General features: G+C 48.4%; 1 protein-coding gene across 1 annotated transcript in view; it reads left to right on the top strand.

Annotated features, from left to right (window-relative positions):
* The first annotated feature begins 5,157 nt into the window (after nt 1–5,157).
* The window catches only part of MUC16 (mucin 16, cell surface associated), a 220,729-nt gene continuing 205,870 nt past the window's right edge, over nt 5,158–20,016 (top strand). The window contains exon 1 of the mRNA XM_058425754.1: nt 5,158–5,239. Within this exon, the coding sequence (XP_058281737.1) occupies nt 5,158–5,239 (82 nt within the window). The remainder of the gene's footprint in view (nt 5,240–20,016) is intronic.

Here is a 20,016-nt window from a genome sequence, read left to right as displayed (position 1 = left end):
TATACAAAAAAAAAAAAAAAATTAGCCAGGCATCGTGGCAAGCACCTGTAGTCCCAGCTACTCAGGAGGCTGAGGCACAAAAATTACTCGAACCTGGGAGGTGGAGGTTGCAGTGAGCCAAGATCACACCACTACACTCCAACCTAGGTGCCAGAGCAAGGCTCGGTCCTCACCCCCACCTGCCCCCCCACCCCCCCACACACACAAAAAAACCCCTGGGCAACATATCCAGACCCAGTCTCTACAAAACAAAAAAGTAAAAATCAGCTGGGCATGGTGGTACATGCCTGTAGTCCCAGTTACTCGGGAGACTGAGGCAGGTGGATTGCTTGGGCCCTGGAGTTTGAGGCTGCAGAGAGCTATGATTGCACCACTGCACTCCAGCCTGAGGAACAGAGTGAGAACTTGTCTCAGAAAAAAAAAAAAAAAAAAAAAAAAAAAGGAAAAGAAAAGAAAAGAAAAAGAAAGAGGAACCTGGTGGGCAGTTGTTTATTTTTAAATGTTCCTTATTTTTCAAATGCTTAATGACAAATAATAATGGTATCTATTTATGGGGTACAATCTGATATTTTGATATTTGTATGTATATCTTATGGAATTATTTAAGAAGCTAATTAACATAGCCATCACCTCACCTACTTATCGTGTGTGTGTGTGTGTGTGTGTGTGTGTGTGTGTGTGTGTGGTAAGACCATTTAAAATAAACTATTTTTAACAATTTTCAAATATGCGGGCCGGGCATGGTGGCTCATGCCTGTAATCCCAGCACTTTGGGAGGCCGAGGCAGGTGGATCACCTGAGGTCAGGAGTTCGAGACCAGCCTGAACAACATGGTGAAACCCCTGTCTCTACTAAAAATCCAAAAATTAGCTGGGTGTAGTGGTGTGCACCTGTAATCCCAGGTACTCAGGAGGCTGAGGCAGGAGAATCACTTGAACCTGGGAGGCGGAGGTTTCAGCGAGCTGAGATCAAGCCACTGCACTCCAGCCTGGGTGACAGAGCAAGACTCTGTCTCAAAAAAAAAAAAAAGAAATATGTAATATATTTTTTTTACCTATAGTTACAATAGATCACTAGAACTTATTCCTGCTAACTAAAAACGTGTGTCCTTTGACCAACTAACTCTCTTCAGTCTTCCCACTTCCCCAGCCCTGGTAACCATCATTCTACTCTCTAATTCCATGAGTTTAACCTTTTTATTTTACTTAGTTATTTTTGAGATGGAGTCTTGCTCTGTCAGGCTGGAGTGCAGTGGCGTGATCATGGCTCACTGCAACCTCTGTCTCCCAGTTCAAGCAATTCTCATGCCTCAGCCTCCCAAGTAGCTGGGATCACAGGCACGATACCACACCCAGCTATCTTTTTTTTTTTTTTTTTTGGAATTTTCATAGAGACGGGGTTTCGCCATGTTGGCTAGGCTGGTCTCAAACTCCCGACCTCGAGTGATCCTCCCGCCTTGGCCTCGCGAAGTGCTGGGATTACAGGCATGAGCCACCTTGCCCGACCAATTTGATCTTTTCAGATTCCACAGATAAGTGAAATCGCACAGTATTTGTCTCACTGTGCCTGGCTTATTTCACTTCTCACAATGTCCCCCGGGGTTCATCCAAGTGGTCAAAAATGACAGTATTTCCTTTTTCTTTAAGGCTGTATAGTATTCCATCATGTACATATATACATTTTCTTTATCCATTTATCCATTGATAGAAACCCCAAATAGCCAAAGCCATCTCAAGGAAAATGAACAAAGCTGAAGGCATCACACTTTCTGATTCCACATTATATGGCAAAGCTGGTGGGCAAATTTTAACTGGAAGGATTTGAATACCTCTTCTGGGTGGTCCTCCTTGATTTCTCTCCACTCAAGCCAACTCTATTTTCACTCATTATTATTATTATTATTATTATTATTATTATTTTTTTTTTTTTTTTGAGACGGAGTCTCGCTCTGTCACCCAGGCTGGAGTGCAGTGGCGCGATCTCGGCTCACTGCAAGCTCCGCCTCCCGGGTTCACGCCATTCTCCTGCCTCAGCCTCTCCGAGTAGCTGGGACTACAGGCGCCCGCCACCACGCCTGGCTAATTTTTTGTATTTTTAGTGGAGACGGGGTTTCACCGTGGTCTCGATCTCCTGACCTCGTGATCCGCCCGCTTCGGCCTCCCAAAGTGCTGGGATTACAGGCGTGAGCCACCGCGCCCGGCCTATTATTATTTTTTTTGAGATGGACTCTCGCTCTGTCTCCCAGAGCCACCTGTGCCACCATTTTTGCAATTTTAGTAGATTTTTGTACTTTTAGTAGAGACAGGGTTTCACCATGTTAGCCAGGCTAGTTTCGAACTCCTGGCCTCAGGTGATCTGCCCACCTTGGCCTTTCAAAGTGCTGGGATTACAGGCCTGAGCCACCACGCCTGGCCTATTTTTTTTTTTTTTTTTTTTTTGAGAGACAAGGTCTTGCTCTGTCACCCAGGCTGGAGTGCAGTGGCACGATCTTGGCTCACTGCAACCTCTGCCTCCCGGATTCAGGCAATTCTCTGCCTCAACCACCCGAGTAGCTGGGATTACATGCCCAGCTAATTTTTTGTATTTTTAGTAGAGACAGGGTTTCACCATGTTGGTCAGGCTGGTCTTGAACTCCTGACCTTGTGATCCACCTGACTTGGCCTCCCAAAGTGCTGGGATTACAGGTGTGAGCCACCATGCCCAGCCCACTCATTCTTTCATTCACATATTTATTCATTTAGCAAGCATATTCTAAGTTGATAAGTGCTGGAGATAAGCAATAAGACTTAGATGACCAAGTGCAGTGGCTCATGCCTATAATCCCAGCACACTGGGAAGTAGAATCGGAAGAATTGCTTGACCTCAGGAGTTCGAGACCAGCCTGGGCAACATGGTGAAACCCTGTCTCTACTAAAAATACAAAAATTAGCCAGACGTGGTGGTGCATTCCTGTAACCCAGCTACTCGGGAGACTGAGGTGGGAGGATCACTTGAGCTTGGGAGGTGGAGGTTGCAGTGAGCCATCGCACCAGTGCACTCCAGCCTGGGTGACAGAGCAAGACCTTGTCTCTGAGAAAAAAAAAAAATAGGCCGGGCGTGGTGGCTCAGGCCTGTAATCCCAGCACTTTGAAAGGCTGAGGCGGGCAGATCTCCAGAGGTCAGGATTTCGAGACTAGCCTGGCTAACATGGAGAAACCCTGTCTCCACTAAAAGTACAAAAATCTACTAAAATTACAAAAATGGTGGCACGTGCCTGTAGTCCCAGCTACTCAGGAGGCTGAGGCAGAAGAATCACTTGAACCCGGGAGGCAGAGGTTGCAGTGAGCCAAGATCGCGCCACCGCACTTCAGCCTGGCGACAGAGCAAGACTCCATCTAAAAAAAAAAAAAAAAATTACCCGGGCGTAGTGGCGTGTGCCTGTAATCCCAGCTACTTGGGAGGCTGAGGGAGAAGAATCGCTTGAATCCTCCCAAGTAGCTGGGATTACAGGTGCTCATCACCACACCCTGCTGATTTTTGTATTTTTAGTAGAGATGGGGTTTCACCATGTTGGCCTGGCTGGTCTCAAACTCATGACCTCAGGTGATCCTTCCACCTCGGCCTCCCAAAGTGCTGGGATTACAGGCATGAGCCACCGCACCTGGACAATTTTTTTTTTTTTCAATAGAGAACAGAACCAAACTGCTCTGTTGTCCAGTCTGGTCTCAAACTCCTGAGCTCAAGCAATCCTCCTGCCTTGGCTTCCCAAAGTGCTAGGATTGCAGGTATGAACAACTACACCTGGCTCCTCTTCTTTTTATAGGGCCAACAGTCCCATCAAAGTTCTACCCTTATGACTTTATTGAACCTTAAAATATCCTCCCTGAAAACTGTGGTTTTTTTGTTTTGTTTTGTTTTGTTTTTTTGAGACAGAGTCTAGCTCTGTTGCCCAGACTGGAGTACAATGGTCTGATCTCAGCTCACTGCAACTTCCGCCTCCCAGGTTCAAGCGATTCTCCTGCCTCAGCCTCCCGAATAGCTGGGATTACAGGCATGCGCCACCACGTCTGGCTAATTTTGTATTTTTAGTAGAGATGGGGTTTCTCCATGTTGGTCAGGTTGGTCTCGAACTCCCGACCTCAGGTGATCCCCCTGCCTCGGCCTCCCAAAGTGCTGGGATTACAGGCGTGAGCCACCGCGCCCAGCCTGAAAACTGTTTCTGAATGCAGTCACATCGGAAGTAAAGGCTTCAACTTGTGAATATGAGGGGGATACAATTTAGAGCGTCACAGAGAGGGAACATGAGGCTGCTATGGAATAGCAGAGACTACTGCTTGCAGCAGGACCAGAGGCGTGATTTGCAGGGTCCAGTGCAAAGTGAAAATGGGGGCCCCTTTGCTCAAAATTTATTACAAAGTATAAGACATTTAATTTTTTATTTGCCAATCATTCCTCAATAAAGCTGAGGGGGGGAAATGTTAAGTATAGGCCAGGTGCGGTGGCTCACGCCTGTAATCTCAGCACTTTGTGAAGCCGAGGCTGGCAGAACACTTGAGATCGGGACTTCGAAACCAGCCTGGCCAACATGGTGAAACCCTGTCTCTACAAAAAAATACAAAAATTAGCTGGGCATGGTGGTGCGTGCCTGTAGTCCTAGCTACTCGGGAGGCTGAGGCACAAGAATCGCTTGAACTGGGAGGTGGAGTGTGCTGTGAGCCAAGATGGCACCACTGCATTCCAGCCTGGACAACATAATAAGACTTCATTTCAAAAAAAAAAAAAAAAAGTAATGGGTAAATTGCAAAAGTGACTGTGGCCCATGAAAGTCGCAGTGCAGCTCTGGGTCTGGGGAACATTCTAGGGAGACTTTTCCTGACACCCACAGCTGAGCCTGACAGGTGAAACTCCCGCTCCCCTCAATGCCCATGGAGCCATGTCTTCCTGGGAGCCCAGGCAGGCAGAACCAAGGGCCCAGGGAGCCAATCGGGCCCTGGGAATAGGCGAGGGGATCCTTCCCAGCCCCGCCCGGCCTCGCAGGGATTAGACCGACTGGGTACATTTGATACCCGCCAGATCTCAGTCACCTGGCTGCCCGGGGCTGCTGGATATGTCTCTGGGCTCAGCCCGGGGGCTGGAACGAGGGCAAAGAGCAGCCCCTGAGTCTTCCTGATGCTGTGAATGGCTGGCCTGAGGCAGGGTGCCCCTGGAGGCTGGCGGTGGGCCCTGGTGTTACTAATGCTGAGATACCTGCTGCCCACAGGTAAGGGGATCTCTTGCTCCTTGTGGTCCTCTGGGGAGGAGGGAAATGAGTGCACAATGTCTCAGCCCATCCTCAAATGGCCTTGCATGTCAACCCCACTCCTTCCTTCCTTCCTTTTTTTTTTTTGATAGGATCTTGCTCTGTTGCCCAGGCTGGAGTATGGTGGCATGATCACGGCTCACTGCAGCCTAGACCTCGCAAACTCAAGTGCTTCTCTCAATTCAGCCTCCCAAGTAGCTGGGAAAACAGATGTGCGCCACCTAGCCCAGCTAATTGTTTTTAAATATTTTGTAGAGACAAGGTCTCCCTTTGTTGGCCAGGCTGGTCTAGAACTCCTGGGCACAAGTGATCCTCCCGCCTTGTCCTCCCAAAGTCCTGGGATTACAGGCATGAGCCACTGCACCCGGTTTCCACTTCATCCCCCTTTCCAGCTTGAGTCCCTACCCAATTGTCACCTCTTCCATGTCCCCAACTCCCCTCTCCCTTTCCTTCTCCGCCTTTACTTTCTTTTTCTTTCTTTCTTTCTTTTTTTTTTTTTTGAGACAGAGTTTCACTCTTGTCGCCCAGGCTGGAGTGCAATGGCGTGATCTCAGCAATTCTCCTGCCTCAGCCTCCCGAGTAGCTGGGATTACAGGCGCTAATGTTTTTGTATTTTCAGTAGAGATGGGGCCTGCAGACTTGGTCTTTCTGAGCCTCACTTTTCCCCATCTGCAAAATGGGCATCATGATGAGGCTAACAGCATCTTGCTTGAGGGGCCTGTTGGGGGGATGCAAAATGATTATTCAGCTCTTGCCTGGCACAGAGGAAGTTTCAATGAGCAAGTGAACTTTGCTTTTATGAAGTGGGAAGGTCACAGATGGCTTGAGGGACACAGAAGGGATCTTCTCTGTGTGGCCCAAGAGAAACCTTATTTTTCATGCAAGCCTGGGGTGGGGGGCATGTAGGATTCACAATCCCACGGGGAGCTTAGAGATATTGGCTGATGGTCTGATGCCCCCGTTTTACGGAGGAGCAAACTGAGGTTCAAAGGGTTCAGGATTTTCCCAAGGTCCTGTAGCAGGAGACATGGGGCCAGTTCCCAATCTCTTATTCTCTCTCTCTCTTTTTTAATAATTTTTATTTTATTTTATTTTATTTATTTATTTATTTTTTGAGATGGAGTTTTGCTCTTGTTGCCCAGGCTGGAGCGCAATGGCGCCATCTCGGCTCACTGTAACCTCCGCCTTCCCAATTCAAGCAATTCTCCTGCCTCAGCTTCCCTAGTAGCTGGGATTACACGTGTGTGCCACCACGCCCAGCTAATTTTGTATTTTTAGTAGCCAGAGAGGCCATAGTTTGTTGCTATTATTTATGACAGAGTCTCACTCTGTTGCCCAGGCTGGAGTGCATTGGCATGATCTCGGCTCACTGCAACCTCTGCCTCCCGGGTTCAAGTGATTCTCGTGCCTCAGCCTCCCAAGGAACTCGGATTATAGGCACTGACCACCATACCCAGCTAATTTTTTTGTATTTTTAGTAGAGATAGGGTTTCACCATGTTGGCCAGGCTGGTCTCACACTCTCCCGACCTGAGTTGATCTGCCCGCCTTGGCCTCCCAAAGTGCTGGGATTACAGGCATGAGCCACTGTACCCACCCAAGCTGGAGTGCAGTCCAGTGATCTCAGCTCACTGTAAGGTCCGCCTCCTGGGCTCAAGCAATTCTCATGCCTCAGCCTCTCGAGTAGCTAGGATGACAAGCAAGAGACACCATACCGAGCTAATTTTTTGTTTTGTTTTGTTTTTGAGACAGAGTCTTGCTCAGTCGCCCAGGCTGGGGTGCAGTTGTGCAATCTCGGCTCACTGCAAGCTCCGCCTCCCGGGTTCACACCATTCTCCTGCCTCAGCCTCCCAAGTAGCTGGGACTACAGGCACCCGCCACTGCAACTGGCTAATTTTTTGTATATTTAGTAGAGACAGAGTTTCAACGTGTTAGCCAGGATGGTCTCAAGCTCCTGACCTCGTGATCTGCCCGCCTCGGCCTCCCAAAGTGCTGGGATTACAGACGTGAGCCACCGTGTCCAGCCTACATCTCACCTTTTTCCAATAGCCAAGCAGATACAACCTGTCACCTTCATGCCTCATGATAAACAATCATTAGTTCTCCAGTAACAGAACTTGACAGCACCGTTTATCAAATGCATAGTTCATCCTGGAGCCACCTAGTCATTGTGATGACTGTGTGTGCTAATCGGCTTTATCCAGGGGAAAAACACATCTTTCATCATGACAGGAGGGAGTTTTGCAATTTGGAGCAAGGCATCCACTGAAGTTATATTTTGACCCTCCCCCGAAACCAGAATACAGGAAGAATTAAGCCTCTTGTTTCTCGTTTTTCTTTGTCTTTACACAGACTAGTCCAGGATGTAAAGTCAAAGGGGAGGTGCTTAAATATACAGCAGAGGGGAAAGAGTTGGGATAATCTGCCTTGTTGTTGTCATTCAGGGGCAGCAAAGACATCACAGAATTAGATCTTGCAGGACAGGGGTGATAAACATCTTAGAGGTAGGACAGCTGGGAGGTGAAGCTTTTACCAACCCCACCCCTGGAGTGCTCGTAAAACGGCCACCCGGTCGCTGCTGTGCTCCTAGAATCCTGTCCTACTGGGGATAAAACCCAAACCAGCCTGGGCAACATAGCAAGACCCTGCCCCTACAAACAATACAAATATTAACGGCCAGACACGGTGGCTCTTGCCTGTAATCCCAGCACTTTGGGAGGCCGAGGCGGGCGGATCACCTGAGGTCAGGAGTTCAAGACCAGCCTGGCCAACATGGTGAAAGCCCGTCTCTACTAAAAATACAAAAAATCAGCCAGGCATGGTGGCAGGCGTCTGTAATCCCAGCTACTCGGGAAGCAGAGGCAAGAGAATCACTTGAACCCAGGAGGCGGAGGTTGCAGTGAGCCGAGATCACGCCATTGCACTCCAGCATGGGCAACAAGAGCAAAACTCCATCTCCAAAAAAAAAAAAATTAAAGCCGAGCACGGTGGCTCATGCCTGTAATCTCAGCACTTTGGGAGGTTGAGGTGGGTGGACCACCTGAGGTCGAGAGTTCAAGACCAGCCTGACCAACAAGGAGAAACCCTGTCTCTACTAAAAATACAAAATTAGCTGGGCATGGTGACACATGCCTGTAATCCCAGCTACTCAAGAGGCTGAGGCAGGAGAATCACTTGAACCCAAGAGGCGGAGGTTGCGGTGAGCCGAGATTGCATCCTTGCACTCCAGCCTGGGCAACAAGAGCAAAACTCTGTCTCAAAAAGAAAAAAGATTAGCCAGGCGTGATGGCACATGCCTGTAATCCCAGCTACTTGGGAGGCTGAGGTGGGAGGATGGCTTGACCCGGGAGTTGAAGACAGGCAGTGAGCTGAAACTGCACCACTGCACTCCAGCCCGGGAAACAGAGCCAGAACCTGTCTCAAAAAAGAAACAACGAAACCCGAACTCCCGCTGTGGCCTGAAATCATCATATCCTGCTCTGTTGCCTCTTGTCTCTTCTTTCCTGCTACTCTGACCTCTGCTGCTTCCAAATCTTTTTAAGTGGTTTGGACCACAGGGCCTTTGCACTTGCTTTTTACTCTGTCTGGGTGTTCTCTCTGCAGCTCTTCGGAAGGTTGGCTCCTTCTCATCCTTCCAGGGATGACCAGGAAAATAATACTGGAAATAACCTGATGTAGAACCTTTAGAGCATTTAAATATCTGAATTACCTTGTTTGTGTAATTATCATGTGTACCGTACCAGACTGTATGTTTTTCATGAGAGTGGCAAGCTGCAAGGTGGTGAAGAGCACCCATCATTGTGAGTTCAAATCCCAGCTCAGCCATATGACTTGGGGGCCTCTCTGAACCTCTGTATCCTCCTCTATAAAATGGGAGACATAGAAGGGTTTATATTTATTTATGTATTTATTTCTGAGGCAGGGTCTTGCTGTGTCACCCAGGCTGGAATGCAATGGCAAGGTGATCTCAGGTTACTGCAGCCTCAACCTCCTGGGTTCAAGCAATGCTCTCACCTCAGCCTCCCAAGTAGCTGGAACCATGGAGGTGCATCACTCTGCCCGACTAATTAAAAAAAAAATTTTTTTTCTTGTAGAGATAGGGTCTTGCTACATTGCCCAGCCTGGCCTCGAACTCCTGAGTTCAAGTGATTCTCCTGCCTCAGCCTCTCAAAGTGTTGGGATTACAGGTGTGAGCCACCACATCAGGTTTGAAACGTTTCTAGATGGACTAAATAAACAACTCCTAGAATACGTAGTGGGTACAGAATAGGGGCTATGTGTCTCCCAAAGTACTGGGATTACAGGCATGAGCTACCATGTCTGGCCAGCAAATACTTAAATAGTCCCTATTCCGCGCCCACTACGTATTCTAGGAGTAGCAGCAGATGGAAGAGAGAGATGGAGCTGGGCACAGTGGCTCATGCCTGTAATCCCACCACTTTGGGAAGCCGAGGCAGGAGGATCACTTGAGGCCAGGAGTTCAAGACCAGCCTGGAAAACACAGTGAAATCATGTCTCTAATAAAAAATACAAAAATTAGCCAGGCATGATGGTGCACGCCCATAATCCCAGCCAAAGTCCCAGCACTTTGAGAGGCTGAGGCGAGAGAATCGCTTGAGCCCAGGAGTTCGAGGCCAGCCTGGGCAATGTAGCAAGACCTTACCTCTACAAGAAAAAATAAAAATAAAAACTAGCCCTGGCAACATAGCCAGACCCCATCTCTACAAAAATTAAAGAACTAGCTAGACATAGTGGCACACACCTGTGGTCCCAGATACTCAGGCTAAGGCAGAAAGATAACTTCAGCCTGGGAGGTTGAGGCTGCAGTGAGCTGTGATCCGCCACTGCACTCCAGCCTGGGCAACAGTGCAAGACTCTGTCTCACAATAAATAAATAAATAAATAAATGAATAAATAAATAAATAAATAAATAATACTATAATCCTTAGCTTTTAGCACAGAATTCAGCCTCTATTAGATCACTAGATATTTATTGCATGGACAGACAGATGGATGGCAAATTTTTGAGCAAAGAAAGGTAGTGTAAAGCTGCTTCCAAGCTTTGGGCATGACTTGGATCAAAACCAGAGAGGCTGGGCCAGGTGCAGGAGCTCACGCCTGTAATCCCAGTACTTTGGGAGACCGAGGCAGGCGGACCACCTGAGGTCAGTAGTTCGAGACCAGCCTGGCCATCACGGTGAAACGGCATTGCTACTTAAGAAAAAAAAAAAAAAAAATCAAAAAATAGCCTGGCATCATGGCTGTGCTTGTAATCCCAGCTACTTGAGAGGCTGAGGCAGAAGAACCACTTGAACCTGGGAGGTAGAGGTCGCAGTGAGCCGAGATTGGGCCACTGCACTCCAGCCTGGGTGACAGAGCAAGCCTCCATCTCAAAAAAAAAAAAAAAAAGAAAAAGAAAAAGAAAACCAGAGAAGCTGGCTGGGGTCGGGGGAGCCAGGAGGAAGCTGTTCTGCACACTTCTCAGTTTATACTTCCAGCCTCCACATCTCCCGACTTCAGATAAAAAGTCAGATAAAACCGAGAAATGATGTTAGTAACACAGTTGTGTTTGTCTGTGAGGAGTTACAATGTTGAAAATTGGGTTTAATTTTAAACCATCCTGGCTGACTCAGCTCTCAGCGCTGCCCCCTGGGGAGGGTGCAGTCCTTGGCTCAAAGCCAGAGAATTACCATAGTAAAGCCTCTATTTGTCCCAACTGACAGTTTTGATCCCCTTCCTTGTTTTTTCTTTTGTTTTGTTTTGTTTTGTTTTGTTTGAGACTCACTCTGTCACCCAGGCTGAAGGGCAATGGCGCTCACTGCAACCTGACTCCCGGGTTCAAGCAATTCTCCTGTTTCAGCCTCCTGAGTAGCTAGGACTACAGCCTCCCACCACCACACCTGGCTAATTTTTGTATTTTTAGTATAGATGGGGTTTCACCATATTGGTCTGGTTGGTCTCCAACTCCTGACCTCAGATGATTCGCCCGCCTCGGCCTCCCAAAGTTCTGGGATTACAGGCGTGAGCCACCGCGCCAGGCCTCCCCTCCAATTTTTGAAGGAGGAAAAAAAAGAAACGTTCCCTGCCAGGCATGCTCCCGCCCTCATCCCCCAGCCCTCCACACTGTTTCATTGTTTGCCCCTAGGGCTGCCTCCGTGGTTTTGCAGGAGGAAAAGGACCCGAGGCGTCCTCTGCACGCTGAGCCTAGTGACAGATCCTGTTTGGTTAGGATTAAGGAGGGTGAGGACTGCTGAGCTCAAGTCTCAGCAAGGCCTGCCAGGAAGGCATTTATACACTGCAGGCCTGGGGCGCTTCAGGGCTCCAGGGTTAGTGGAGGTGGAAACACAGAAGCTTGAGAGTAAATAGAGGGAGTTTGTAATCCCTCTCCCACCTCCCCGACCTGGTTTCATCCCTCTCCCACCTCCCCGCCCTGGTTTCATCCCCCTCCCTCTCCCGCCCTGGTTGGGTGGAAGGGGTGAGAAGCGGCAGACAGAAGAGAGAGATGGAGCTGGGCGTGGTGGCTCACACCTGTAATCCCAGCACTTTGGGAGGCCGAGGCGGGAGGATCACTTGCAGCCAGGAGTTCGACGCCAGCTTGGAAAACATGAAACCCCGTCTCCATCAAACAAAACAAAACAAAACAAAAATTATCCAGGTGCGTGCCTATAATCGCAGCTACTCGGGAGGCTGAGGCAGAAGAATTGCTTAAACTCGGGAAGCAGCCGTTGCAGTGAGCCACGATCGTGCCACTAGCCTCCAGACTGGGCAACAGAGTGAGACTCCATTTCAACAACCACCACCACCACAACAACAAAAAAGGAGACAGATGGAAAGAGAATCAGATGAGGGAAGAGTGAGGGGAAAGGCGAGAGAGACAAAGGAAGTGAGGAGGAGAAAGAAGGAAGAGGGAGGGGACTGTGAAGAGAAAGTAAATTTCGGGGCCCCCAAATTGTGTCCGGAATTGGTTCCTTCTGGTGGGTTCTTGGTCTTGCTGACTTCAAGAATGAAGCTGCAGACCCTTGCAGTGAGTGTTACAGTTCTTTTTTTTTTTTTTTTTTTTTTTGAGACGGAGTCTCGCTCTGTCACCCAGGCTGGAGTGCAGTGACGCGATCTCGGCTCACTGCAAGCTCCACCTCCCGGGTTCACGCCATTCTCCTGCCTCAGCCTCTCCGAGTAGCTGGGACTACAGGCGCCCGCCACCACGCCCGGCTAATTTTTTGTATTTTTAGTAGAGACGGGGTTTCACCGTGGTCTCGATCTCTTGACCTCGTGATCCGCCCGCCTCGGCCTCCCAAAGTGCTGGGATTACAAGCGTGAGCCACCGCGCCCGGCCGAATGTTACAGTTCTTAAAGATGGTGTGTCCCGAGTTTGTTCCTTCAGATGTTCGGATGTGTCTGGATTTTCTTCATTCCAGTGGGTTCCTGGTCTCGCTGACTTCAGGTGTGAAGCTGCAGACCTTCACAGTGAGTGTTACAGCTCATAAAGGTAGTGTGGGGTCAAAGAGTGAGCAGCAGGAAGATTTATTAAGAAGAACAAAAGAACAAAACTTCCACAACGTGGAAGGGGATATGAGCAGGTTGCCACTGCTGGTTCGGGTGGCCAGCTTTTATTCCCTTATTTGGCCCCGCCCACATCCTGCTGATTGGCCCATTTTACAGAGGGCTGATTGGTCCGTTTTTACAGAGCGCTGATAGGTGTGTTTTTACAGAGTGCTGATTGGTGCATTTACAAACCCTTAGCTAGACACAGAGCGCTGATTGGTGTGTTTTTACAGAGTTCTGATTGGTGCGTTTACAAACTTCTAGCTAGACACAGAGTGCTGATTGGTGTGTTTACAATCCTTTAGCTAGACAGAAAAGTTCTCCAAGTCCCCACCCAACCCAGCCGGCTTTACCTCTCAAAATCATTAAGCTAGAGTGAAAAGTTAAGCTGGGAACTGCTCAGGGCCAACCTGCCTCTCATTCTATTCAGAGTCCCTCCTCTGCTCACTTAGATACATTCATATCTGATTGGCTCCTTTGGAGAGGCTCATCAGAAACTCAAAAGAATGCAACCATTGTCTCTTATCCACCTATGACCTGGTTTTTGTTTTGAGATGGGATCTCATTGTGTCACCCAGGCTAGAGTGCAACGGCACAAATACAGCTCACTGCAGCCTCCACCTCCTAGGCTCAAGTGATCTTCCCATCTCAGCCTCCCGAGTAGCTGGAACTACAGGTGCACATCACCATGCTTGGCTAATACAAATTAAAAAAAAAAAAATTAAGTTCCTCACCCATAGTACATAGCATTATGGCTACAACTGTGGTAGCCCCAGTAGCTGCATTGCAAGAGCTCACTAGCTGTGCATGGCTAGTGAATGATGTAAAACACACCCAAGGCTTCGGAAATGTCCAACGGTCCATTAAACAGTGACACTCTCCAGCGAGACTTCCAGGAGCTGCTTAGCCAATCACTAGCTCCACGACGACCTTAGGCAGATTATTGTACCTCTCCTTACCTCTCAGGTTCCTCATCTGTGAAATGAGCTTAATAATAGTACTATCAAAATGTTGTTGTGAGGGCCTCGTGCAGTAGATAATGCCTGTAATCCCAGCACTTTGGGAGGCCAAGGCAGGCAGATCACTTGAGTTCAGAAGTTCGAGACCAGCCTGGCCAATATGGTGAAACCCCGTTGCTACTAAAAATGCAAAAATGAGCTGGGCGCAGTGCCAGGTGCCTGTAATCCCAGCACGTTGGGAGTCGAGGCAGGCAGATCACTTGAGGTCAGGAGTTTGAGACCAGCCTGGCCAACATGGTGAAACCCTGTCTCTACTTAAAATACAAAAACTAGCTGGGCATGGTAGTGCACTACTGTAGTCCCAGCTACTCAGGGGGCTGAGGTAGGAGAATCGCTTGAACCCAGAAGTTAGTGGTTGCAATGAACCAAGACCACACCACTGTACTCCAGCCTGGGTGACAGAGTGAGACCCCATTTGAAAAAAAAAAAAAAAGTTGTTGTGAGAATTCTTTTTTTTTTGTTTTTTTTTTTGTTTTTTTGTTTTTTTGTTTTTTTTTTGAGACGGAGTCTCGCTCGGTCGCCCAGGCTGGAGTGCAGTGGCGCAATCTCGGCTCACTGCAAGCTCCGCCTCCCGGGTTCACGCCATTCTCCTGCCTCAGCCTCTCCGAGTAGCTGGGACTACAGGCGCCCGCCACCACGCCCGGCTAATTTTTTGTATTTTTAGTAGAGACGGGGTTTCACCCTGGTCTCGATCTCCTGACCTCGTGATCTGCCCGCCTCGGCCTCCCAAAGTGCTGGGATTACAAGCGTGAGCCACCGCGCCCGGCCGAGAATTCTATGATTTAATATATTTAGAGTTTTTGGAAAGATGCCTGACATGGTAAATCCTTACTATCATTATACTAAGTCGTTAATATTTATATCATGTTATTAATATTATTATGTATTGTAAATATATATGTGTTTGTGTATATATATATATATTTTTTTTTTTGAGACAGAGTCTTGCTTTGTCACCAAAGCTGGAGTGCAGTGGCACAATCTCAGCTCACTGCAACCTCCACCTACTGGGTTCAAGTAATTCTCTGCCTCAGCCTCCTGGGTAGCTGGGATTACAGGCGCCTGCCACCATGTCCGGCTAATTTTTGTATTTTTAGTTGAGAAGGGGTTTCACCATCATGGCCAGACGGGTCTTGAACTCCTAACCTCGTGGTCCACCCGCCTTGGCCTCCCAAAGTGCCGCGATTACAGGCGTAAGCCACCATGCGCAACTTATTTATTTATTTGTTTGTTTATTTCTGAGACAGCATCTCACTCTGTTGCCCAGGCTGGAGTACCATGGTGCTATCTTGGCTCACTGCAACCTCTGCCTCCCAGATTCCAGTGATTCTCCTGCCTCAGCCTCCTGAGTAGCTGGCGCCCGCCACAACGCCCGGCTAATTTTTGTATTTTTAGTAGAGACAGGGGTTTCACCATGTTGTCCAGGCTGGTCTCGAACTCCTGACCTCAGGTGATCTGCTCACCTCGGCCCCCTAAGTGCTGGGATTACAGGTGTGAGCCACTGCACCAGGCTAAATGTCCCATTAGCTTTAATCCTCATTCAGTACAATTATGTGCTGTATAACAACATTTCAGTCAATGACAGACTGCATATATGACAGTGGTCCCAAGAGATTGTAATACTGTATTTTTACTGTCCCTTCTCTATGTTTAAATACATGTAGATACACAAACGCTTATCATTGGCCTGGTGCAGTGGCTCATATCCATAATCCCAGGACTTTGGGAGGCCAAGGTGAGAGGATTGATTGAGCCCAGGACTTCAAGACCAGCCTGGGCAACATAGTGAGACCCATCTCTAGTTGTAAATATATTTTAAGTTAAAATATGAATTTTAAGGCTGGGCGCAGTGGCTCACGCCTATAATCCTAGCACTTTGGGAGGCTGAGGCGGGTGGATCACCTGAGATCAGGAGTTTGAGACGAGCCTGGCCAACATGGTGAAACCCCATCTCTACTAAAAGTACAAAATTAGCCGGGTGAGGTGCCAGGTGCCTGTAATCCCAGCTACTGGGGAGGCTGAGGCAGGAGAATCACTTGAACCTGGGGGCAGGGGTTGCAGTGAGCTGAGATCGTGCCACTTCACTGCAGCCTGGGCGAAAGAGCAAAACTCCGTCTGGGAAAAAAAAAAAATCTATCATCTATCTATCTATCTATCTATCTATCATCTATCTATCTATCTATCTATCTATCTATCTATCTATCTACCTATATCTATCTATAGAGATATATAGATAGATAGATATAAATATATAGATAAAATCTAGAGGTCATACCCTACAGCCTGGGTGTGTAGTTGCTATACCATCTGGGTTTGTATAAGTACACTCTATGGTGTTTGCACAATGACAAAATTGCCTAATGATGCATTTCTCAGGATATATCCCCGTTGCTGAGTGAGGCATGACTTGTACCTAGAAGGTACACGTCTTTTCAGTTCATGCTATATCTGGGCAAACTGAAGTTCAGAGAGGTTTTGTCACTCCCCAAAGGTCAATAGCATTGAAGAGGTGAAACTGGGAGGTGGTCTGGGCTTGTGAGATTCCAATGCCTACGCCTGTCCACTGGATCATGAGCTCTCTTGAGGCAGAAGCCTGTGCAAGGATCCTGGGGCAGACGTCACAGGGTGTGTCTGGCATGTGATGCATTGGTCAGTTTTGCTGGAATGCAGGGTATGTGGAAGGGAGGGGTGTGGTGGGGACAGATGAGAAATAAAGTCAGAAATAAAGTAGAAGCCAGTCAGACATTGAGCAACAACCTGTGGCTTTGCAGCTCCATTTAAGGAACTACAGAGTGCTCTAAAAAGCATCTAATCTGAGGCAGCCTGCCCCTAAGCTCCTGCTGGCAAAAACAGCAGTTCACATCTAGGGAGCAAAAACGATTGTGCTGGCCAGGTGCAGTGGCTCACTTCTGTAATCCTAGCCCTTTGGGAGGCCGAGGTGGGCGGATCACTTGAGGTTAGGAGTTGGAGACCAGCCTGGGAAACATGGCAAAACTCCGTCTCTACTAAAAAAACAAAAATTAGCTGGGCGTGGTCGTGGGCCTCTATAATCCCAGATACTTGGGAGGCTGAGGCAGGAGAAACACTTGAACCCGGGAGGCAGAGGTTGCAGAGAGCCGAGATCGTACCACTGCATTCCAGCCTGGGGGGTAAAGCGAGACTCCGTCTCAAACAAACAAAAGATTGTGCTGAGACTCATGCCCGTGGTCCATCTCACAGAGTCCTTACGAGAACCTTTTTCTTTTTTTTTGAGACAGAGTCTAGCTCTTTCACCCAAGCTGGAGTGCAGTGGCACCATCTCTGCTCCCTGCAACCTCCACCTCCCGAGTTCAAGGAATTTTGCCTCAGCTTCCCAAGTAGCTGGGATTACAGGCACGCGCCACCACACCTGTCTATTTTTTGCATTTTTTTAGTAGAGATGGGGTTTTGCCATGTTGGCCAGGCTGGTCTCTAACTCCTGACCTCAGATGATCCGATCCGCCTGCTTTGGCCTCCCAAAGTGTTGGAATTTCAGGTGTGAGCCACCACGCCAGGCTAAGAACCTTTTTTGTTTTTGAGACAGAGTCTCTCTCTTAGCCAGGCTGGAAGGTAGTGGCAGGATCTTGGCTCACTGCAACCTCTTCCTCTTGGGTTCCAGCGATTCTCGTGCCTTAACCTCCCAAGGAGTTGAGACTATGGGCACGCACCACCACGCCCAGCTAATTTTTTTTTTTTTTTTGAGATGGAATCTCACTCTGTTACCCAGGCTGGAGGGCCGTGGCGTGATCTCGGCTCACTGCAACCTCCACCTCCTGGGTTCAAGCAATTCTCCTGCCTCAGCCTCCTGAGTAGCTGGGATTACAGGTGCCCGCCAACACGTCCAGCTAATTTTTGTATTTTTAGTAGAGATGAGGTTTCACTGGGTTGGCCAGGCTGGTCCCAAACACCTGATCTTGTGATCCGCCTGCCTTGGCCTCCCAAACTGCTGGGATTACAGGCGTGAGCCACCGTGCCCTGCCACCCAGCTAATTTTTTTTTTTTTTTTCGAGATGGAGTTTCGCTCTTGTTGCCCAGCCTGGAGTGCAACGGCAGGCACGATCTCGGCTCACTGCAACCTCCACCTCCCGGGTTCAAGTGATTCTCCTGTCTCAGCCTCCCAAGTAGCTGGGATTACAGGCACGTGCCACCACGCCTGGCTAATTTTTGCATTTATAGTAGAATCACCTCAGGTGACCTGCCCGCCTCGGCCTCCCAAAGTGCTGGGATTATAAGCATGAGCCACCACGCCCGGTGCTAATTTTTATACTTTTAGTAGAAATTGAGGTCTCGCCACGTTGCCCAGGTGGGTCTCAAACTCCTGGCCTCAAGCAATCCACCCATCTCGGCCCCCCAAAGTGCTGGGATTATAGGTGTGAGCCACCTCGCCTGACCCGGTTTTGTTTGTTTCTTTTTTCTTTTTGAGACAGAGTCTTACTCTGTCCCCCAGGCTGGAGTGCAGTGGTGTGATCTCAGCTCACTACAACCTCTGCGTCCTTGGTTCAAACGACTCTCCTGCCTCAGCCTCCCCAGTAGCTGGGATTACAAGTGCATACAACCATGCCTGGCTAATTTTTTTTTTTTTTTTTGAGACGAAGTCTTGTTCTGTCACCAGGCTGGAGTGCAAGACGTGATCTCGGCTCACTGCAACCTCCGCCTCCTGGGTTCAAGCCATTCTCCTGCCTCAGCCTCCCAAGTAGCTGGGACTACAGGCACGCCACCACGCCCAGCTAATTTTTGTATTTTTAGGAGAGACAGGGTTTTACCATGTTGGCCAGGACTGTCTCCATCTCTGGAGCTCGTGACCTCGTGATCCGCCTGCCTCGGCCTCCCAAAGTGCTGGGATTACAGGCACGAGCCACCGAGCCCGGCCTAATTTTTTGTATTTTTAGTAGAAATAGGGTTTCACTGTGTTGGCCAGGCTGGTTTCAGACTCCTCACCTCAAGTTATCTGCCTGCGTTGGCCTCTGAAAGTCTTGGGATTACAGGTGTGAGCCACCGTGCCTGGCCACAGACCTGGCTTTTATACTTTTCTTTTTTTTTTTTTTTTTTGAGATGGAGTCTCACTCTGTTGCCCAGGCTGGAGTGCAGTGGCACGATCTCGGCTCACTGCAACCTCCAACTCCAGGGTTCAAGTGATTCTCCTGCCCCAGCCTCCCGAGTAGCTGAGATTACAGGTGCACACCACCACACCTGGCTAATTTTTTTTTGGTAGAGATGGGGTTTCACCATGTTGGCTAGGCTGGTCTCGAACTCCTGACCTCAAGTGATCCGCCCACCTTAGCCTCCCAAAGTGCTGGGATTACAGGCATTAGCCACCGCGTCCAGCCTGACTTTTATATTTTTTATAAGAAGTCCGTGATCTTTCCCTCCTTACAAAAATTCAATAACCATTCATTCATTCAATCGTTCATTCAATAAATATTTATTGATGATCTATAATATGGTAAGAAGAGACTGAGAGGTTAATATAAGAGGTAATACAACTATGCTTAGTAATAATCACATTAAGCATTGTCATTATTGGTCGTATTTAGATAAGAATTGATTGCAACAGCTCGTTCCACTATTAATTTGATATTTACACTATGACATCACATATGGAGAGCTTTACATGAATAATCCCATTTAATCCTCTTAACAAATCTGTGAGATTAGATCGTCTTTTTTCTTTTTAATAATTTTTGTTGTTTGCTACATGACGTTACGGGATACGCACAGAGGGTGCAACAGTTACTACAATGAAGCAGTCACATATCACTTTCTATTTGTGTATGTTTTGTAGTTGAGGAAACAGAGGCTTGGAGAGATTAAGCAACTTGCTCAAGGAAATATAGCTGTGGGTGATAGAGGTGGGGCTTGGGGGTTTGATCCAGGGGTGGGGTGGTCCGCGCCCTTCATCCACCAGTAGCTTGACGGTGGTTTTTCAACGGAAGGAGACAGGAGTGAGGAGAACATTTGGGAGTGGCTAAGGTGGAGAGAAAAATCTGAGATGAGAGAGAGAGAGGGCCAGGCGCAGTGGCTCTCACCTGTAACCCTAGCACTTTTGGAGGCAGAGGTGGGAAGAGTACTTGAGTCCAGGAACTCAAGACCAGCCTGGGCAACATGGGAAAACCCCGTTTCTACTAAAAATACAAAACATTAGCTAGGCGTGGTTGTACGT

The sequence above is a fragment of the Hylobates moloch genome, unplaced genomic scaffold, assembly GCF_009828535.3.
Source record: "Hylobates moloch isolate HMO894 unplaced genomic scaffold, HMol_V3 SCAFFOLD_12, whole genome shotgun sequence".
NCBI lineage: Eukaryota > Metazoa > Chordata > Mammalia > Primates > Hylobatidae > Hylobates > Hylobates moloch.
This window is presented reverse-complemented; position numbering and strand designations above follow the sequence as displayed.